Source organism: Dipodomys merriami, unplaced genomic scaffold, assembly GCF_024711535.1.
Source record: "Dipodomys merriami isolate MVZ:Mamm:240054 unplaced genomic scaffold, mDipMer1.0.p SCAF_582, whole genome shotgun sequence".
NCBI lineage: Eukaryota > Metazoa > Chordata > Mammalia > Rodentia > Heteromyidae > Dipodomys > Dipodomys merriami.
In genome coordinates, this window is record NW_027206160.1 from 27,782 (window position 1) to 46,103 (window position 18,322).

The window sequence follows — 18,322 nt, forward strand, 5'->3', positions numbered from 1 at the left end:
TCTTTAATTAATCTGTCTTTCCAATTGTTAGATCACCAAGTTTGATTGCCAAACAACCGGCCTGCCCCAGGCAGATTAGATCATGTAGGTGCAGACAGGGAGAGAGAGGTAACCAGCATGCTAACCAAGGACCCTGCCTTTGGGAATGTGGAGAAAAGAGATGATGTTCAAATGCAGAGAAGCAGAAGCAACTCCAGCACATTCTCTCTCGAACAATTGGAATGAGAATGTATAGATACGGAAGAGAGAGGAGCTTGTTTTTAATGTGCTGTAGATATGACAGGCTGTAATTTGGAACATCTTTGATCAGAAACAGAGGTGACTTGTAGCCAGGTACGGGGTGGGGGGAGGAGGCAGAGAAGGCAAACACATTCTCTCTGCCCCAGCCAGGCTGGCACAAGCCGTGGAGACAGCTGGTGCCCACTGGGTGCTGTTGTGTGCCACAACTGCAGAGGCAGGCTGTGTTCGCACAACTCCAGTGTGTGTGGGGGAACTGTAGTCAGCTGGAAGTTAGACAGCTGGGGAAGAATTCGCTGATCCACTCTCCCTGCTTGCCAGGGAGCTCCCAGCTCAGATCTGGTGAGTCCTCAGCTGCTGACTTGGTGGCAGGAGGGTGAGGTTTGTGGTGTGCTCCTAGTTTGTCTGGAGATGAGAGGCAGCTGTTGTGAGGATGGGTCCTTCCTGAGGCTCCCAGGAAGGAATTCCTGGCTTTCTAAAGAGAGAACAGACTTGGGCTAGCATACTTGCTCTGCTTTGCTATGTGCAGTGAGGAAAATGATGGAGAAAAACACATTCAAGAGGTTATTATAGAGACAGTGAGTCGGCTGCAGGGAACGCGGGCCTGGCTGAGATTTTTCAGGTAGGGATCAGGTGAACCGTCCCTCACTGAGTGTGAACTGATAGGAAGCTTGATCGACAGGTAGAAACTTACGCCCCTGGTGTGCAACTGCGCATGCCCAAGTTTGCTGTGACTGCTCATGTGCAGTTAGTAGAGCTAGACTGGCCTCCTGCCAAGGCTTCCGGGCACCAAGAGGCCTAGGGGTCACTGTAGGTCACTGTCCTGTGTTTGCACTGGGGCCTAGGGGTCACTGCAGTTCACCATCCTATCCCACACTGGTGAGGGGCTCTGCTTCTTCAGGTAACTCTGGCCAAGGGGACTAGGGACCAGGCCGTGTAGCCTCAGGAATCCCGGCTCCCTTTTGATGGGCCCTTTGCTGGCCATGTACACTTTTCACTGGTACTGGGCTGGGTCCTCTGGAGAGGTCTCTCCCTTGTCCTAGCCTCTCCCCTGCCATGGAAGACCGGCCTTTGTCCCCACCCTCCAGAGTCTCTGTCAAGAGTCAGTGAGGTTGCAGACACCAACCTTAGCACTGGGGTGGACAGAGCAGGTGTATCTCCTGTTGTGACCAGGAACGCTGACCTGCCCAGGAGCTCAGCACCCGGTACTCCTGTACCTCACCACTGCCTCATGCACTCCTCCCAAATCCAGGGGGATTTCTTCTCAGAAAGGTGGATTTTCTGGATTCAAGGTTTCTAGACACCTTTGTCATCTAAATGCGGATTTATGGACAGAAAAGGCAAAAGAGGTGATAAAACCAAATTTTCTATCTCTCCCTTTCACTCCTTCCTTTCTTCTTTGGCCTGGGATTTGAACTCAGGTCTTTGAGCTCGCTAGGCTACTTGTGCCAAATGCCCAGTGCTGTCTGCTTTCATGACTTTTTCTATAGGGTGAAGTTTCCATCTTGTCAATGATTGTGTGGCCAACAAGACCAGTTCATTCACCCATTCAAATGCCAACAGTGGTCTTCAGGAGGAAAGGAAATGCTAAAAAAATAATAATAATACACAAAGTTTTTTGCCTTTTGTTTTAGCCGTATATCTGAGCAGATTATCGTGGCTTTGGGTTTTCACCAATTGTGATCAAATTTTGGACAAAAAGCAGCTAAGCAGGGGGTGGCTGTAATTGGACGCTGGTGGCAAGCTCTACTATCTCATTTCTGGGCCTGTGATGAGGGCTACGTTGGGGCCAAGCTGAGCTGCGCACTGCCTGGCTGCCAAGAAGTAGAGGCAGACAAGTTGTTTCTGGGAAAAAGACCCACGCTGGGAGGATACTCCACAGTGACTGTGCCCTCCTCCAACAGGGCTTCAGTTCCAGTGTCCAATCATGAGTGTTACCCAGGGATAAATATGAGAGCTTATGACTAAGTCAGCTCTCAAAATCCTATCGTACAGAACCAGGCCTTTGTCCCATGAGCCTCTGGGGGTGTCTTTGGTTCAGACCCTGATAATAGCATTGGAACAGCAAATCTAAATCCCAGCAGTGGTCCTGGGAGAGGGCTGTGTGGTTATGTCTGAAAGTCAGGAGCCTCCTTGGCAGAATGAGTATCAGTCCTGGGCGACTGAGCAGAGGTTTGAACCCAGTGGCTGCCCAACACCAGCACAGTGTTTCTCCTGGCAGATCTCCCCAAACTACTGTCAGAGTGGATGTTTCTAGAACCTTCGATGAGGCAGCATGTGGCCCTGGGCCTTGCATGGAGCCCTCTTGGGAAATACTGCCTCCAAGCCCAGAGGGAAGGGTTATCGCCAAATGAGCTGTCCATACCAAGAGGAAATTAGAGAGAGATGTAGAGCAATTTTGCAGTGCTCTTGCTCTGCTGACAGCTGCGTATGCAGCTGGCAACGCATAAGGAGGATTTATTAGAAGACGTCATATTTGGTTAAGTAATTTGTATTAAGATGAGTGTTTCCCTCATACAGGCATTTTTTTAACTCCTTGCATTTCACCGAGGCTGAATTAATTACAACAATTACCAGTCAGAAAACCCATACTGCCCAATTATCATGTAATTCATTTTCGCAGATCACTGTGAGTTTGGATAAAAAGTGGAAGACTTTTAGAAACTGCTGTACTTTCCTCTACAAACCTTACTGTTGTGCAACATAGTTCTAGGGTGGCTTGAAGATGAGCTAAAGGCATGGCCTTTGTTAGAGGCGTGGCTTCAGTGGATAATGTGGCATTAGTAGAAGTGTGGCTTCAGCAGAAGGTGTGGCTTCAACAGGAGGTGTGGCCTCAGCTGTAGGTATAGCCTCAGCAGGAGGTATGGATTCACCTGGGGGTGTGGCTTCAGCAGGGGGTGTGGTCTCAGCTGTAGGTATGGCTTCGGCAGGAGGTGTGGCTTCAGCTAGGAGTGTGGCTTCAGCAGGAGGTGTGGCTTCAGCTGGGGTGTGGCTTCAGCAAGGGGTAGGGCCTCAGTGGTATAACTTCAGCAGGTGTGGCTTTATCAGGAGGCACTCCTTGTGGCATCCAGCCAGGTTCAAATCCAGTTGTTGCAGCCTTAGGCAGATATGGAATCTTTCTGTACCTGTCTTTGCTCATGTGTAAATAGGTGAGTGCATGTGTCTTTGTTTCATGGGGCCAAGGATAAGCCAGTGTAGCTGGTGCCCCAGAATGGCCAGTGAGCAGTGAGCACCTGTCGGTGCTGGCTGTAACCTTCCTGCAGGCTCACACAGCTAGCTAGCTAGCTCAGACATTCCAACACCTCATGGAAGGACACTCCAGGCTGCCTTAAAGGTCCTGGATGCAGGGAACTGTACTTGGCCCAGTGGTCCCACTGTCCTTTCCAGCCAGAGGGAGTGTTGCAGTTTCTGGCTATGCATGTGGGGGACCCAGTCATTTTGCTGTAAGCTGACACAAATGAGAGCCACCAAGTGGTGTCTCCATTGGAGCTCTTCATCTCCCTCTTTCTACCTGTCTCAATGTGGTCAGACGTAAAACTCATTGGCCTGGGGCCAGCAGCATGGCTGACCCAAAATGGGATTAAACCACATGTTTCCTTTCTTCTCTTCCCTCCTCCTCCCTGGGCCACCAGCCGATGGAGAAAGCTTTCATTGCTCTCATTGTTTCCCTGCCCTTTCCCCTTCCTCCTCCTGCTCCTCCTCCTTTTCTTTCTCTGCTCCCAGGCCATAAGGTGAGCAGCTTCCCCCTGCACAGGTTCTCATGTGCTGCCATGATGCTCTGCCTCAGTGCAGGCCCAGAGTTGTCGAACTGGTAAACCTTGGATCAAAACCATGAGCTAAGATGAAATTCTGTACCTTTTAAATAACTTCTGTCTCCTGTATTTGTCTCCACAGCAGCAGCAGAAGCAGCAACAAATCCATTGGTGCAAAAGGAGAAGTATCCAAGAAAGAAAAGTGACAACGGAAGTGCTGTTATTTAAAATCATTTCTGTTATATCACTCTGAGGCTCACGGTGCTGACTGAAGTCTGTCTCAATTTTCCTCTCCTGGTTACAGCCATACTTCTGAATGAATGTCAGGCCCCTTTGGTATCTGCTTGAGATTGGCTTCAAGACCTGTCCTCCATGCAGAGCACTGGTACCTACCCAGGGTCGGGGTCTCTACATGGAGTCCCGCTCCCCTCACAGTTCATCTGTCAGGCTTCTTTTTAACTCTTGAATTATGCTTTGGAAAAGCAGCCAATTGAGCAGAAAACATAAATTGTAACCTATTCTTCCTTGTACTAAAGTTTTAATATACTTTTTTTTGTCTTTAGCTCAAAAGAAATCGGTTCTACATCCCTTTTAGACTATACTGACTCAATTCCATACAATCTCCACGAAAGCCAAATTGCTTAATTAGACAATAATATCAGAGAAATTGACCATTATATCTGATTACTGACTTCTCAGATGTTTGGCATTACCATTTATATTCTTTGCAGGTGTGTTTTTTAAGACTGAAAATAATTTATTGAGAGATGGTTCTTGGAAGTTATTTTTAATAGCCTAATGGTTTTTTAATTTTCCAATCATTTATATTCATCATCTAGAACCGAAAATGGAGTCAGATTGATTCTCATCATGTGGCAACTCTTTTTTCCTCAGTTACAGACTGGTGGGACATGGAGATGAAGCCGAGAGAAGAATTATTTCACCATTACCTATGATAGAAGGTACAGGACACAGAGGAGATGAACTCTGAGTGGGGAGCCATAAAAGTAACCCACCGAAGAAGGTATGTTTTATGGTTGGACATTTTATTTGGTTGTCATAGAAGTCACTCAATACTTCCAGAATATTGTTGCTGTTACCTTGCATTAGCGGAGTGGGAAATGAGGGTCAGAGGAGAAGCAAGATAGAGGGGCCTGGTTCAGGCCACGGATCTCAATACTTTGAAATAATGTCCCCTTTCCCCTTTTCAATTACCACCAAGTAATTGGACCACCTTTTCAATTACCACCAAGTAATTGGACCAAATGGTCAGCTGAGCACCCACCAGATGTATGACACCCATGCCAAATAGTTTATATGCACTTTGCCCTTGAATTTCACAGCCACAATGTGTGCTTTTGTTATCTCTAGTCTACAGATGAGGAACCTCTCTCATTGAGAGGGAAGGTCCAAGTCAAGGTCAAGTGACTGGCAGAAAACACAGAGCTGACTTGTGACAGAGCCACACTCCTATCCTAGGGGTTCTCTGTGCTTTCTCCTTACCCAAAGCTGAATATCAATCACTATCACAAATTGATATTGCAAAAATATAAACAGCTGGATGGAGGACGATGTTTTCTGCAAGTAGTTACTGTGGTGAAGGGGAAAGAGCACTGTTGGGACCAAGGGTTTAACACATGGCTTGGTGGAGGTGGAGTAGGATTGGTAAGTTTGCAGCAGGAAATCACATTTCTCTGTCATTAGTGTCTCCCTGGAGAGGAAATATGGTCTCTTTATATTGAATATCAAGAAGAGCTCCTGCTTTAAAATCCATCAGAGCAGCTGGTCAGGATTTGGGGGAACCTCCTGGTTCTTACAAGCTCAATTAGACAAACACAATGATTGTCAACAACCATAATAAGGCCTCAGACTGTTTTTATGCAAATGTAACATTCCAGTAAGGGAGTCCTGGATCCTGTGTTCAGCTATCCACAGTGGCACACTGTGTTCCATTTAGGGTGCCCCACTGTAGGAGGGTCCCAGGTGGGGTGGAGGATTTTGGGGTACTTGAACAATGATGCCCTCTGGTATGGTTTGTACTTGAAATATCCCCAAAAGCTCCTGAGTTGAAGGCTTGCTCCCCAGCTGGTGGCCATAGTGAGAAGTGACTGGATCCTGAGGGCTCTGCCTCTACCAATGGGCTCATCCACTGATGACCTCATAGCTGAGTGGGCTGTCAGGAGGCGGGGCCTTGAGAGGTGATTGGATCTCCTCAGGAAGTATCTGGCTCCACCATTGGGCATCCATTGATGATATCATAGCTGAATGGGCTGTCAGGAGGCGGGACCTTGAGTGGTGATTGGATCATGGGGTTCTGGCTCTAGCAACGGGCTCATCCACTGATGACCTCATAGCTGAGTGAGCTATCAGGAGGTGGGGCCTTGAGAGGGGATTGGATTCCAAGGTTGCTACCTTCATCTATGGATTAATGCCTCCACAGGGTGGGGGATGTGACCTTGAATGGAGTAACTTTTCCCAGCCCATTCCCCTCTCCTTTCTCCACCTTGTGTTTCTGCTGCCACATGTGCTGCCTACCTCAGCTCAAAGCTATAGCTCCAGCCAACCACAGATGGAGACAAGCCCAAAGAAACCTTTCTTCCTTCGAGTTCAATTCCTTAGATCTTGTCACAGCATTGGAAAGCAGACCCACACTGTCTGTGAGAGCAAGCTCAAGGACCTGAGGCTGTATGGGGAGGGGCGAGGTGGAGGAGAGGAGGGGGCTCAGAGCAGGCCCGAGAGGGGGGCACTCTGGAGCTAGCAGAAGCGTCACATTGGACTTGCTATGATCTCTAGGCTGTGACGGTTGGGGACAGGGTGGAGATGGTGTGCTCTACAGTGTGCTCTACAGATCTGCCAATGTGTGTAGTGTGTCACAAGGTTTCTGAGAAAGAGAGCACCCAGGGCTACATGGCTGGATGAGGGGACATGGCATAATTGTGGCTCTCCTCACACTTAGAGGCTTGGGGGACATTCACAAAAATTCTGGTCACTGGCTGAAACATCAAGACATGGGAAGATTGGCTCAGATCTACATTTGTCCTCTATCTTATAGTGTGCTTGTTAAGGTTCCTCCTCCTCCTCCTCCTCCTCTTCCTCCTCCTGCTCCTCCTCCTCCTCCTCTTCCTCCACCTCCTCCTCCTCCTTCTCCTCTTCTCCTCTCCCCTCTTCACATCTCTTTTCTTCCTCCTGCTTTCTCCTCCTTCTTCTCTTCTTCCCTTTCTTTCTTCAACTACCCTTCCTCTTTCTTCCTACTTCTCCTCCCTTTCTTCCTCCTTTTCTTTTCCTTACCTTCCTCATCCCAGGCCTTGTTCTTTCACTACTTGGCTTATGTGATTACTTCCAACTGAATCTTTTGAGAGCAAGTTTGTCCTGGACTCCCAGCTGACTAGCTCAGATCTTGGAGGTTCAGGTAGGCACTGCCTTTATGGATGATCTGAGCACCACCTTCTGGGGACAAGAGGCATGGGGCCAGAGTCACCGTGGCACACCTGGGCCTGGGTAGAGAAGCCCACTGGGCTGTTGGCATATTCACCGGCTGAGGGCTGGTTTATGCCGGGTGCTTGTTGCTCACTGTGGACTGACTTCCACTCCCAGCTCCCCTTTGGAAATAGAAGCTTGGGATGCATGCTTGTCGTTGAGGCTCTCAGGACTGGACAAGAGGGAATTTACAAGAAAGCAGACATGTGATTGTTTGGGGAGTTTTAGTGTGGAGGACCTTGCAGCCTCATGACCCAGGCCCAGGGCTGCTGGTCCTTTCTGTAGTGGGAACTCTTGGCGATGACAGAGTTGTGGTTATGAACTGGAACACAAGAACTCATCAGACACACCTTGCACCTTGCCAAGGGGGTCATTTGGGGAATCACAGAGTGGCATTGGACGGGAACAAGGCAGACCACCTGTCCAGTTGCTCCTGAGCACCCCCCCCATGAGATGAGGCATGAGTTGGTGGTCACTTGATGGTAAACCAAGAGAAAATAACTGGTTACATGTTTGACATGGTCTTACACGATGTGATGGGACACTTGATTAGCACAGACCTGCCCTTTTCCTTCTCTCTCCATGTGGAGTCCCTGGCTACCCCCAGGGCCTCAGGCTCAGGTTCCCCTGGCAAGTGAGAGTGGAGGGCATCCTCTTGTACCAGTGGAACTGCTCCCACACAGGCCATGTGGGAGAGAGCTGTGCTGGGCTCTGTGGTTCCTGCCCATCTGGTGTTCCTGCAAGGGACCTGTGGCTGCTTAGTAATATCATTGCTGTAAATCTACAACTCGACTTGTCTGTTAGTTTATATTTAAAGTGTTTTTACTGAGTGCTGGTGGCTTACACCTGTAAACCAAGTGACTCAGAAGGCTGCGATCTGAAGATCGCAGTGTGAAGCCAGCCTGGGCAGGAAATTTCTTTTCTTTACTTTTTGCCAGTCTTGGGGCTTGAACTCATGGTCTGGACACTATCCCTGAGCTTCTTTTGCTTAAGGTTAGCTTTATACCACTTGAGCCACAGCACCACTTTTGGCTTTTTCTGTTTATGTGGTACTGAAGAATCAAACCCAGGACTTCATGCATGCTAGGAAAGCACTCTATCATTAAGCCACATTCCCAGCCCCAAAGCTTTGTTCTTTTTCTTCTACTTTTTTCCTGATGCTTTGGGAAAAGATGGAAGAGACAGAAGAATAAAAGATGGGGAAGAATATGACCTTAGGGTCAAGAGAACAGAGCTTTACTCAAAAATCTAGAAAAAGCCAGGGGCAAGAAGCTCGTAACTATAATTCTAGGTACACAGGAGGCTGAGATCTGGAAGATTTCGGCTCAAAGCCAGACCAGGCACATGAGGCTCCATCTCCAATGTAATCAAGAAACATCTGGGCTGGAGGCATGGCTCAAATGGTAGAGCACTGGTCAGTCAGCAAGAAGCAAGCAAAAAGCCTCGGTTCAAACTTCAGCACCATCAAAAAGACTCTGAAAGAAGAGGAAGGAAAACTAGTAGACATATTAGATATACTGTGTTGTTTAATTACTGCCCCTCGCTGGTTGGTTATTTTCGAGGTGGGGTCTTGTTCATGCCTGCACTGGAGTGGTCTGTGGTCCTACTATTTGCTCTGTCTCATACCTCTGGGGATGGCACAAGCGTGCCACTACTCCTAGCCATTGTGCTTCCACTGTGTCCGCATGTCAGGGGCAGGCCACCACTCCAAGCTACTGGTTGAAATGGGGTCTCACAAACTAACATGTCTGGGCTGACCTCGTACTACAACCTTCTGAACTCCTCTTCTGAAGTAGCTAGGGATACAGGCTCGTGCCATGGTGCCAGTTTCTTCCTGTTGTGATAAAGCCACAAATGCCACCATCGATAGCCTACCCTCATGACACCATGGGACACTTGTCACTTCTCAATGTCCCCACCTTGAAGGGCCATGGACACAGGCCCATGGGAGTCAGCCTGCAACACATGCACTTTTGGAAGGCAGATGCAAACCAGAGCCCTCAGCTCATTTTGCTTTAGTTACTTTTTAGATAGAGCCTCACATTCTTGTCCTGGTCAGCCTCGACTGTAGTCCTACTGATGCTGTCTGCAGAGCTGGGATGACAGGTGTGAGCCGCCATGCCCTGCTTGCTCAACCAGATGGAGCTTTTTTGCTTTGCTGGCTGTGATCTATGATCTTCTTTACTTTGACCTCCCCAGCAGCCCAGGATTCACCGGAGCTTTGAGTCTCGCCTTCAACTCTGCCACCCTTTCTACCTTCCCTGTGCCAGACTCTTCCCTTCACATTTTGTGAAATACAGTCTCAGTTCTCTGCCAGGCCTCTGTGATTTACTGCATGGTGGAGCAAGTAGACATCCTTCATTTTCATACACAGGAGGAGCTTTAAAAGTTAGTCTCTGAAGTCAGACTGTAAGGCCTCTTGATTAAGAGTGAAATCGCAGACACGATGCCCCAGCTGAGCGCCGGGAAGATGAAGTTGCTAAGTACAGAGCAATTACAGCTAATTTTCTGATGCCCAGATGCCCGTGGACCCCAAAGGTAGTCTGAGTTCAGGTGTGAGTTGGGGTGGGAGTGGGGTGGCAGGCTCACTGGGCTGGCTTTGGGGAGATGTGAGTTGGGTGTGACTCCTGAAGCTACTTTGATTAAGGGAGGGGAGGTCTGAGGGCTAAAGGGTAGGTAGGAGATGGGGGAGGGCTCCCTGGGTATGTGGAGTCTCCACATCACTACCAGGCTTTGGAACAAAGAAATAAAGACATGAGGATAGATCTCCCTCTCTTCACCAACAAGAGAGTGGGCAGCAAGGGCGGGCAGGGGAAGGGAGAGGATGAAGGGGTGGCTGTGGAAAGGGAAAAACTGAATTAAACAGAAATTCAAATTGCATTTTTTGTTTGAACCCAAGGCCTCCCTTTTTCTCGCCCTCCTCTTCATCCCTCCCTCCCTCGAACTCAGGGCCTTGTATTCACTCTAGAGATGAAAAGAAGCATACAAAGAATCTTGCTTGGCTTTCTTGCTCACAGCTGGCGATCTATCATCTGAGCCATACCTCCAGTCTGAATTGTTGCTGGTAATTTGAGAGACAGATTCTCAAAGACTTTTCTGTCTGGGCTGGCTTTGAACCAGCCCCTCGAGCAGCTAGGATGACAGGTATGTCCATCAGGAACCAGGCTTGCGTGTCCTTTATTTCTCAAATTATATAACACAGGCCCAGGCTTTTCTGCCTGAACGCGGCACTTCTGAGATAACTTTTTCTTCAAAGACCTGAGCCTCCTTCCATCTCTCAGGAAGCGGTACAGACTCTGAGTCTCTGAGCACCTCATGGGGAATTCAGTTTCAACAGTATCTTCTCCCCAGCTCCAAGCCCACATCTCTGGTCTCCGTGTAGGAATGAGGGCAAAGGAACACTTCTAGCTCTGGTCTCAGAGGCCTGGATCCAGGTCTGACTGTGTCTGCTGATCTCTGGGGTTGGGGTGAGTCTATGGATCACATGGTGCACACAGGGCTGGTTATCATGGTGGCTGGGGTGGGAATGAGGAGAAAGAGGGGGTTGAAGAAGAAGGAGGATGAAGACGAAGATGAGAAAAGTAGAGAAAGAAAGAGAAAAAGTAGTAGAGAGGTGTTGGGAGCCAACAGTAAAGTTTAAAGTTCATCTTGACCCTGGTGCTCACTTGAAGGCAAGTACAAGGAACTGGTTTACTTAAAAAACACCAGGTGCCCAGGATTGCTTTGCTATGTCTGCAGAGTTTGTTTTACTTTCTACCAGTTGACCTTGTCTTGTTTTTACTGCACTCTATTTTTACTGAAATTTTCCTTGTTTTTCTGGACTATTGTAACCTTATGTTACCTCTTGACTTCTGATAGTATATATTAAGAAAAGTTAAAAATAAATGGTGCGCAGTCTTGAGCTGCAGACCTCCCGACCCCATCCTTTGTCTTATGTCTTTATTTTTCTGCATCCTCGCCAAGTAATTCAGGATTCCCTTTTGTTGCCGGCAGGCTCCAGCAAGTGGCACCTGAACAGGGAACTGAAAACCTGGGATCATGGCAGAGGACCCAGCTAAGGTAAGAGGACATCCAGAAATAGAGAGCGGGAGAGAGTATAGTCGGGAGTAAGAAATTATGGGGCAAGGTAACAGCCACATGTTATATGTGCAGGCTCTCAAGGGTATGTTTCATGCTCAAGCAGTGAAAGTTAGACAGTCAGTTAGAATGTTTCTTTTACTTTGTTGAGGAAGTATACCCCTGGTTCCTGGAGGAAGGAACCATTAGTTTAGAAACTTAGCAAAAAACAAAAAACAAAAAACAAAAAACATTCAGGGACACTATGATGCAAATGCCCTGTAAGTTAAAACATTGCTGCTTTGTAATTGTCTGGTATCTGTGTAGCCTGCAGGTTCTGTATTGGGGTTGGCAAGAGGTATTGGTGGACGCACTATAAGACAGGCAACTGGGCCAATGGGAGCCGTCCCCCAGATCCCCATCATGGTAAACTATCCACTAGTGCGGACATTTGGGCCCATCTGTAGTCCAACACTTTCTGTCTGACAGTCTACAATGCACACGCTGTAAATGTGTTTTGTCTCAATGTTTGTGTGTATGTATTCTGGAATTCTTGGAATGTTTCTTCTCTCAGATTCATCCTGATGTGAGAGCCTAGAGGAGACTGGCTAACACTCGCTCAATATCTGTTTCTCTCTAGCTCCTTCTTTTTTACTTATACTTTAAACTGACCCCCTTTTCTATGCTTCACAGCTACCTCCTTCACCCTCTCTGGATCAAGAAGTCGGGGGTTGGTGGGGGTGAAAAACCTGGAGGATCTAACAATAACTTAAAAGGGCCAGCAGGGAGAATTCACAGCCGGATGAAAATGCCACTGACCACCTACAAGTGACACCAGCAAGACTTTAGCCTCCAGCCTTGACCCAGGGGGTCTGAATATGGGGGAGAACCTGTCAGTCTGAGGGGACGGCCACTAGGGACTTCTTTCCCTTTCTGCAACATGACTGGCAATTTTCCTCTACCTTGGAAGGCCCCTGGGTCAATGTTTGCAGGAATCTAAAAGAAAAATCCTCCGGAGGTGAGTAGAGGGGGTTGGAATCCCCTGGTAAGTGGATTTGAGTCCCACTTGTGAGTGGTGGTGAGATGTCGCCCCATTCACTGAGACCTGATTTTGTCTTTGTGGCCACTGTTTGTCTTGTTTACTTCGGTGTGTTTTCTGTTCTATGTTTTCTGAGGTAGGGATGAACTGGGGGCCCATTAGTCCCCAACTCAGCCTTTTGTTGTTGTCTTGTCTAGTTCTGTTTTAGAATTGGTACCAGTTTTAAATGTTCATACAACTGATTGATTTTTGTGCGCTTTAAGATCTGTGTGTGTTTTGTGTGTGTTTGTGAACATGTTTAAGATAAGAATTATCAGCATGCTGTAACAATTGGGTGAGTTTAAGTTTAAAATTCAAAAGGTTATGAGGTTTGGACATTACCAAAAATTTTAAAGAATTTTCACATTGTTTTAAATGACCTTTTAAGGATTCTTTAACTTAAAAAATTAAAAAATCTGGTATTTTAAAATGCATAAGGCTGTTTACACTGTAATCAAGTTATCTGGCTTAACAAAATGCATTGGCTGTTTGGAATTTAGTTCTCTTGGCTAAAATTTGGGAATAAATATTAAAAGTTTAAATGTAAAAGTTTGTTTAACACTGTCAAAGACATTACTGTCCTGTCTGTCTAAAAGTATGTATTTTCATTCAAAAAACCAAGAGATAAGAAAAGGAAAAAATGTAAAAGCCAACAAAAGACCTAGCTTTAGGAGTAAGGGGTAAACAGGCCATAGTTCAGTTCAGCTGGTCATACATGGTGGGACAGGCCATGGGAGGAGTCCACGCATGGTGAAAGGGGACAAGTTGGCACAAACGCAGTTCATCATACCCTAAAGAGTGAGATTAGGTGTGTGCCCATTCCACAGGAGGGGCCAAGTGGCCCACTTTGTTCTGTCCTTTTTCTCTACAGGTAAATACTAGAAACATGATGGTAAAAAAAAATTAGTGATGCGATGATCTGATTAGTATTGCTAAAACTGCCCCTTGGACTTAAAAAGAGGGTTAAAATGTATTTGTATAATGTGACTTGCTTTCAATGATGTTCTACAATTAGGATATGTTTTTAAATGTCATAAAGGTGTTAAGTTTACCTTCTTGGTACAGTAATGGTGATTGTAATTCTTGCATTAAGGAAAAATTGTCATGTGAGTTTAAAAGTTTTAATGTGTATCTGTTTTAAAACAAACATCCAAGAGACAATGAGTGACAATTGGCCTCAAGATTTTAAAGGATTTTTTAAAAATGTAACTAAAAACTAAAATATAAAATAATAAAAGAGATTAATAGGAGGCTTAAAAATTAGGAATGGATTTCTGGATATAAAGTTTAAAAGTAAAATTGTTGTTAACATTTGCCTCAAAGTGGAAAAATTAGGATTACCAAAATAATTGCTTTGGGATTCAAAGTGACAGAGCACGAGCCTTGAGCTGTAAAGCTGAGGGATAGCACTCATGCCCCGAGTTCAAGTCCAGCAACCAGCTAAGGGAAATGCAGATGAGGCATTTATCCCAGTGTAGAGAAGACATTCGTGAGACAAGAGCTATGGAGGAGTATCCAGAGGCAGTAAGCCACTGCTCGGATGGCAAAAATGTCAGATCCTAGAGTCATTTGTGTGTGGCCCTTCAAAAATTGGTCAGAGCCAGAATGTCATGGGAAGATAGTTTGTAAGCATGCCTAATGTCCATGACTGTCTACCTTGTAGGGACAGAAACATTAGTGATCTGTGATAGTACTAAAAAGTGAAGTTATAAAATGTGTGAGATGGTTTAAATCCCAGCCCCTGTATGTTTCAAAAGCCCTAATTGACAGTAACTTTTGAGCTAACACCAGCTACAAGAAATTTATCTGTTCAAGAAAATCGTTTGTAAACTTGAGAGTGTGTTTCTATTAACATCTGTCTATTTACATCTGCACGGGTGACTTAGGCATTGTTAGGGTCACTAGGGGTCACATTCCTAAAGATGCTTTTACAGGGCTGGGAAGGTGGCTCAGTGGTAGAGCGCTTGCCTTGCATGCTCAAGGCCCTGGGTTCGATTCCTCAGCACCACATAAGCAAAAAGAAAAAAGCCGGAAGTGGCGCTGTGGCTCAAGTGGTAGAGCACTAGCCTTGAGCTGAAGAGCTGAGGGACAGTGCCCAGGCCCAGAGTTCAGGCCCCACGACCGACAAAAAAAAAAAAAAGATGCTTTTACAAACCAGAGTGCTAAACAAGCTACATTGCTGTAGCTGGAGAAAAAGTCTGTGCATTTGTCAAAAGTTAAAATATTGTTCTTAATGATATCTAACCCTTGTAACCTCTTTCTAAAATAGACTAAGGTTATAGGATCCTGGCTAAGTAGGATCAACACCCCTGAGTCTGCTTGAAGAAGTTACAGAAGATGAATCTTCACCCATCATCCCCTTTTTAGAATAAGGGACCAGAGTCATAAAAAAAATGTGGCAAAATAGACAGAAGAAAAACGCATGGAAAATAGTAGTACAGGCCTGAGCCCTCTACATCTGCCTAGAAAATCAGCCTTATTAAAAGAACTATCTAGTTAAAAAGCTTGTCATTTTGATAATTTGTCCTGGGCTATTGTCTAAATAGTCTTAAAAACTAGTGGGGCCACAGCCTGCCAAGCCTAGGTATTACTTGTATCCTTAACCAGTCTGTGTAGAAATATACAGCCTAGCACGAGGTGTGACAGTCCCTTGGAGACACTGAAAGACCCTGCTGTTGCTGCGGTTGCTACAGCCTTACAGTCACGGGGAGGAAATCGACATAGTTACCCTGACCTCCTCCACCATGGAAAAAGTAGACTAAACTCCTGCCTGATTCCATCTTTTGGATGGCTTCATTTTGTCCATGTTACCATATAACTACTCTAATTTTATTATGGCTACTCCTCTTGCCGGGAGACTAACAAACATGGTATTGCTCATTCCCTACACTGCTTTGCCTTTATGGGACTTCCTAAACATATTAAAACTGATAATGGTCCGAGATATGTCGGACAAGCTTTTCAAACTTTTTGTAAATCTTACCAGATTTTTCACTCTACAGATATTCCCTATATTCCTCAAGAGCAAGAAATTGTTAAACAAGCCAATGGGCTGTTAAAACACCAAATTTTTGAATTAAAAGGGGGGAATTATACCCCTTCTCTCCTGTTAATATTCTTTTCATGCTTTATTTGTACTAAATTTTTAAGTTTAGATTGTAATGGACTTTCCACAGTACAGTGACTTTGGGAAAAAAAGAGAGCAAAGAGCTTTTGGCCGAGTTAAGTGGAAGGATCCTTTAACAGGTGATTGGCATGGGCTCGATCCAGTTTTAACATGGGGTTGAGGACATGTTTGTGTTTTTTCGCAGGAAGAAAATGAATCCCTCTGGTTGCCTGAGCATTGCGTTAGGATTGTGGAGGCTCATTCTGATGACACAAACCCTGACACATTGGGCTTACGTGCCAGATCCCCCGATTGTGCGCCCTACAACTTGGGAGGGAATTGAAGTTCTCATTCACGTCAATAGATCAGTATACAGTACAGCACTTGATCACTTCATCCAGCACACCAAGATGGCAGATACCTCAGCTTCAGACATTGGAACTCCATTCTACTTTACCACCAGCTCTAAAGGCTCCATTCCAGGCTGTATTATAATGCTATCCATGACTCATAAAATTTGGATCCCAGACAAAAATCAAATGTACAATATACAGATGACATCTTTACCAACTGGTTACCCAGTTCATGCAAATTTTACTCCATCCTATATGATACCCCATTGCATTAATTCTTCACAAATAATAGTATCTACAGGAAAGCCTCATCCAATAAGGTGCAGGCATGTGAAGCCATTTGTTACCAATATTTCTGGAACTAAATTTCAATTAATGGACTGGTTTGGAGCTAATCTTACTAATAAGTACAATTTTGGACTGTGGTGGATGAATGGGCATCCTCAACATCATGTTTGGATGCTAGTGGCTGCACTCAACAACATAACCTGGCCCAATTCATCCCTTTCAAAAAATATTATGAGTTGTGTATCACCACCCCATGTCATTATGTATAGACCATTCAATATCTCTATAGGAGCTAATTATTTTAATGTCACCTGTTCTAATTGTTCTTTTACTAATTGCTTGTATAGCGGCATAACTGAATCCATACTTATTGTTAGACAACCATCTGTTGTTATGCTTCCTGTAAATATTTCTAAAACTTGGTATAAAGATTCTGGCATTCAGGTGTTAAGACAATTGAAAAAACTAATGCGCCCTCATCGATTTGTTGGGCTACTTGTAGCTGATGTTTTGGCTTTTATTTTGTTAGCTGCCTCTTCAGCGGCAGCTGCTGTGGCACTAACACAAAATGCACAAACTGTCCATTATCTTAATCAGCTTGCTCATAGTACTACACAAGCCCTACCTCTGGACGCTAAAGTGGCAAAAACTGCTAAAAAAAACTGTTTAAACAATTTCAACTCTATATCACTTCCCTGACTTATGTTAAAGGATTGCTAATGTCATTGCTTGGCGTGGGAATGCTTTTGCTGATAGTTTTTCTATGCCTTCCTTATACGTGCACTGCAAAACTCTCTTATGAGTTTAGCCATACAGCTACATAAGATCAAGCTCTATATAAATGAATTCCCAGAGAGAAACTGTAGCCAGAGTCGGGTAAGAGGGGGTGACAGTCTGACCAACCTAAGACAGGGCCTTCAGCTTTGCTCTGAAAAAGTTCCCGATGACGGGTAAGGCAGACAAGGTGATCCACCCAGCCTAAGACAGGTGGGTTCGCTTCTTCAAACAAAGATGGGGGAGATGTTGGGAGTCCACAGTAAAGCTCTATGGTCATCTTGACCCCTGTGCTCACTTAAAGGCACGCATAAGGAACTGGCTTTCATGAAAAACACTAGGTGCCCGGGATTGCTTTGCTATGTCTACAGAATTTGTTTTACTTTCTATCAGTTGATCTTGTCTTGTTTTTACTGCACTTTGTTTTTAATAAAACTTTCCTTGTTTTTCTGCAATATGGTAACCTTATGTTACCTCTTGACTTCTAATAGTATATAATAGGAAAAATTAAAAATAAACGGGACTGTAATCTTGAGGTGCAGACCTCCCGACCCCATCCTATGTCTTATGTCTTTATTTTTCTGCATCCTCGCCCCCTAATTCAGGATTCCCTTTTGTTGCCGGCAGGTTCCGGCACAATGGAATTCTAGGCTTCCATCAGAAAAAATGACATAGCCCCATTTGTTAGGAAATGGAAAGACTTGGAAAAAATTATATTAAGTGAAGTAAGCCAGGCCTAAAGAAACACAAGTCCCATGGTTTCCCTTATTTGCAATAATTAGTATATGTCTGAGACAAGCAGAAAAGATCAGATAAGTTGATTTTAGGTGAAATGAACCCCACTATAAGTATTGAATTGTTTTTTTTCTTGTGATTGTAACATATTTATAAGATGATTTCTTTGTTGTTTCATATGCCCCTCCCCCACAGCATAACCGCTGCTTTCATTGTATTTGATGTTGGTATAATTTGTGGAGGGGAAGGGCAAAAACAAAGCGTTTAAATAGGGATACAGGTGGACCCATTGCAACAATGAGATGTACAAGTCGTTATGTTGAAAAACGAACTTTACAACTTTGATCGGGGGGAGGATGGGAAAGGGTGGGAAGAGGAAACAGAGGAGGAGCCAAGAATTCTTGATAAGAAATGTACTCATTACCTTGCCCATGTAATTGTAACCCCGATGTATGGTATTTTCACA

At 45.3% G+C, this 18,322-nt stretch overlaps 1 protein-coding gene across 2 annotated transcripts; it reads left to right on the forward strand.

The window, feature by feature from the left end:
• Positions 1-531: 531 nt before the first annotated feature.
• On the forward strand, positions 532-17,185 carry LOC138813079 (endogenous retrovirus group K member 6 Env polyprotein-like). Of its 2 annotated transcripts, XM_070001322.1 has the most exons (5): positions 532-579; positions 4,132-4,374; positions 4,884-5,013; positions 11,460-11,525; positions 15,912-17,185. In XM_070001322.1, exons 3-5 carry the CDS (start codon positions 4,970-4,972, stop codon positions 17,044-17,046), a joined length of 1,245 nt encoding a protein of 414 aa, XP_069857423.1. In that variant the 5' UTR covers positions 532-579; positions 4,132-4,374; positions 4,884-4,969; the 3' UTR covers positions 17,047-17,185. The 2 variants fall into 2 exon arrangements, with proteins under 2 accessions (XP_069857423.1, XP_069857424.1); XM_070001323.1 differs by lacking the exons at positions 532-579; positions 4,132-4,374; positions 4,884-5,013; positions 11,460-11,525 and adding an exon at positions 12,437-12,540.
• The last annotated feature ends 1,137 nt before the right edge of the window (positions 17,186-18,322 follow it).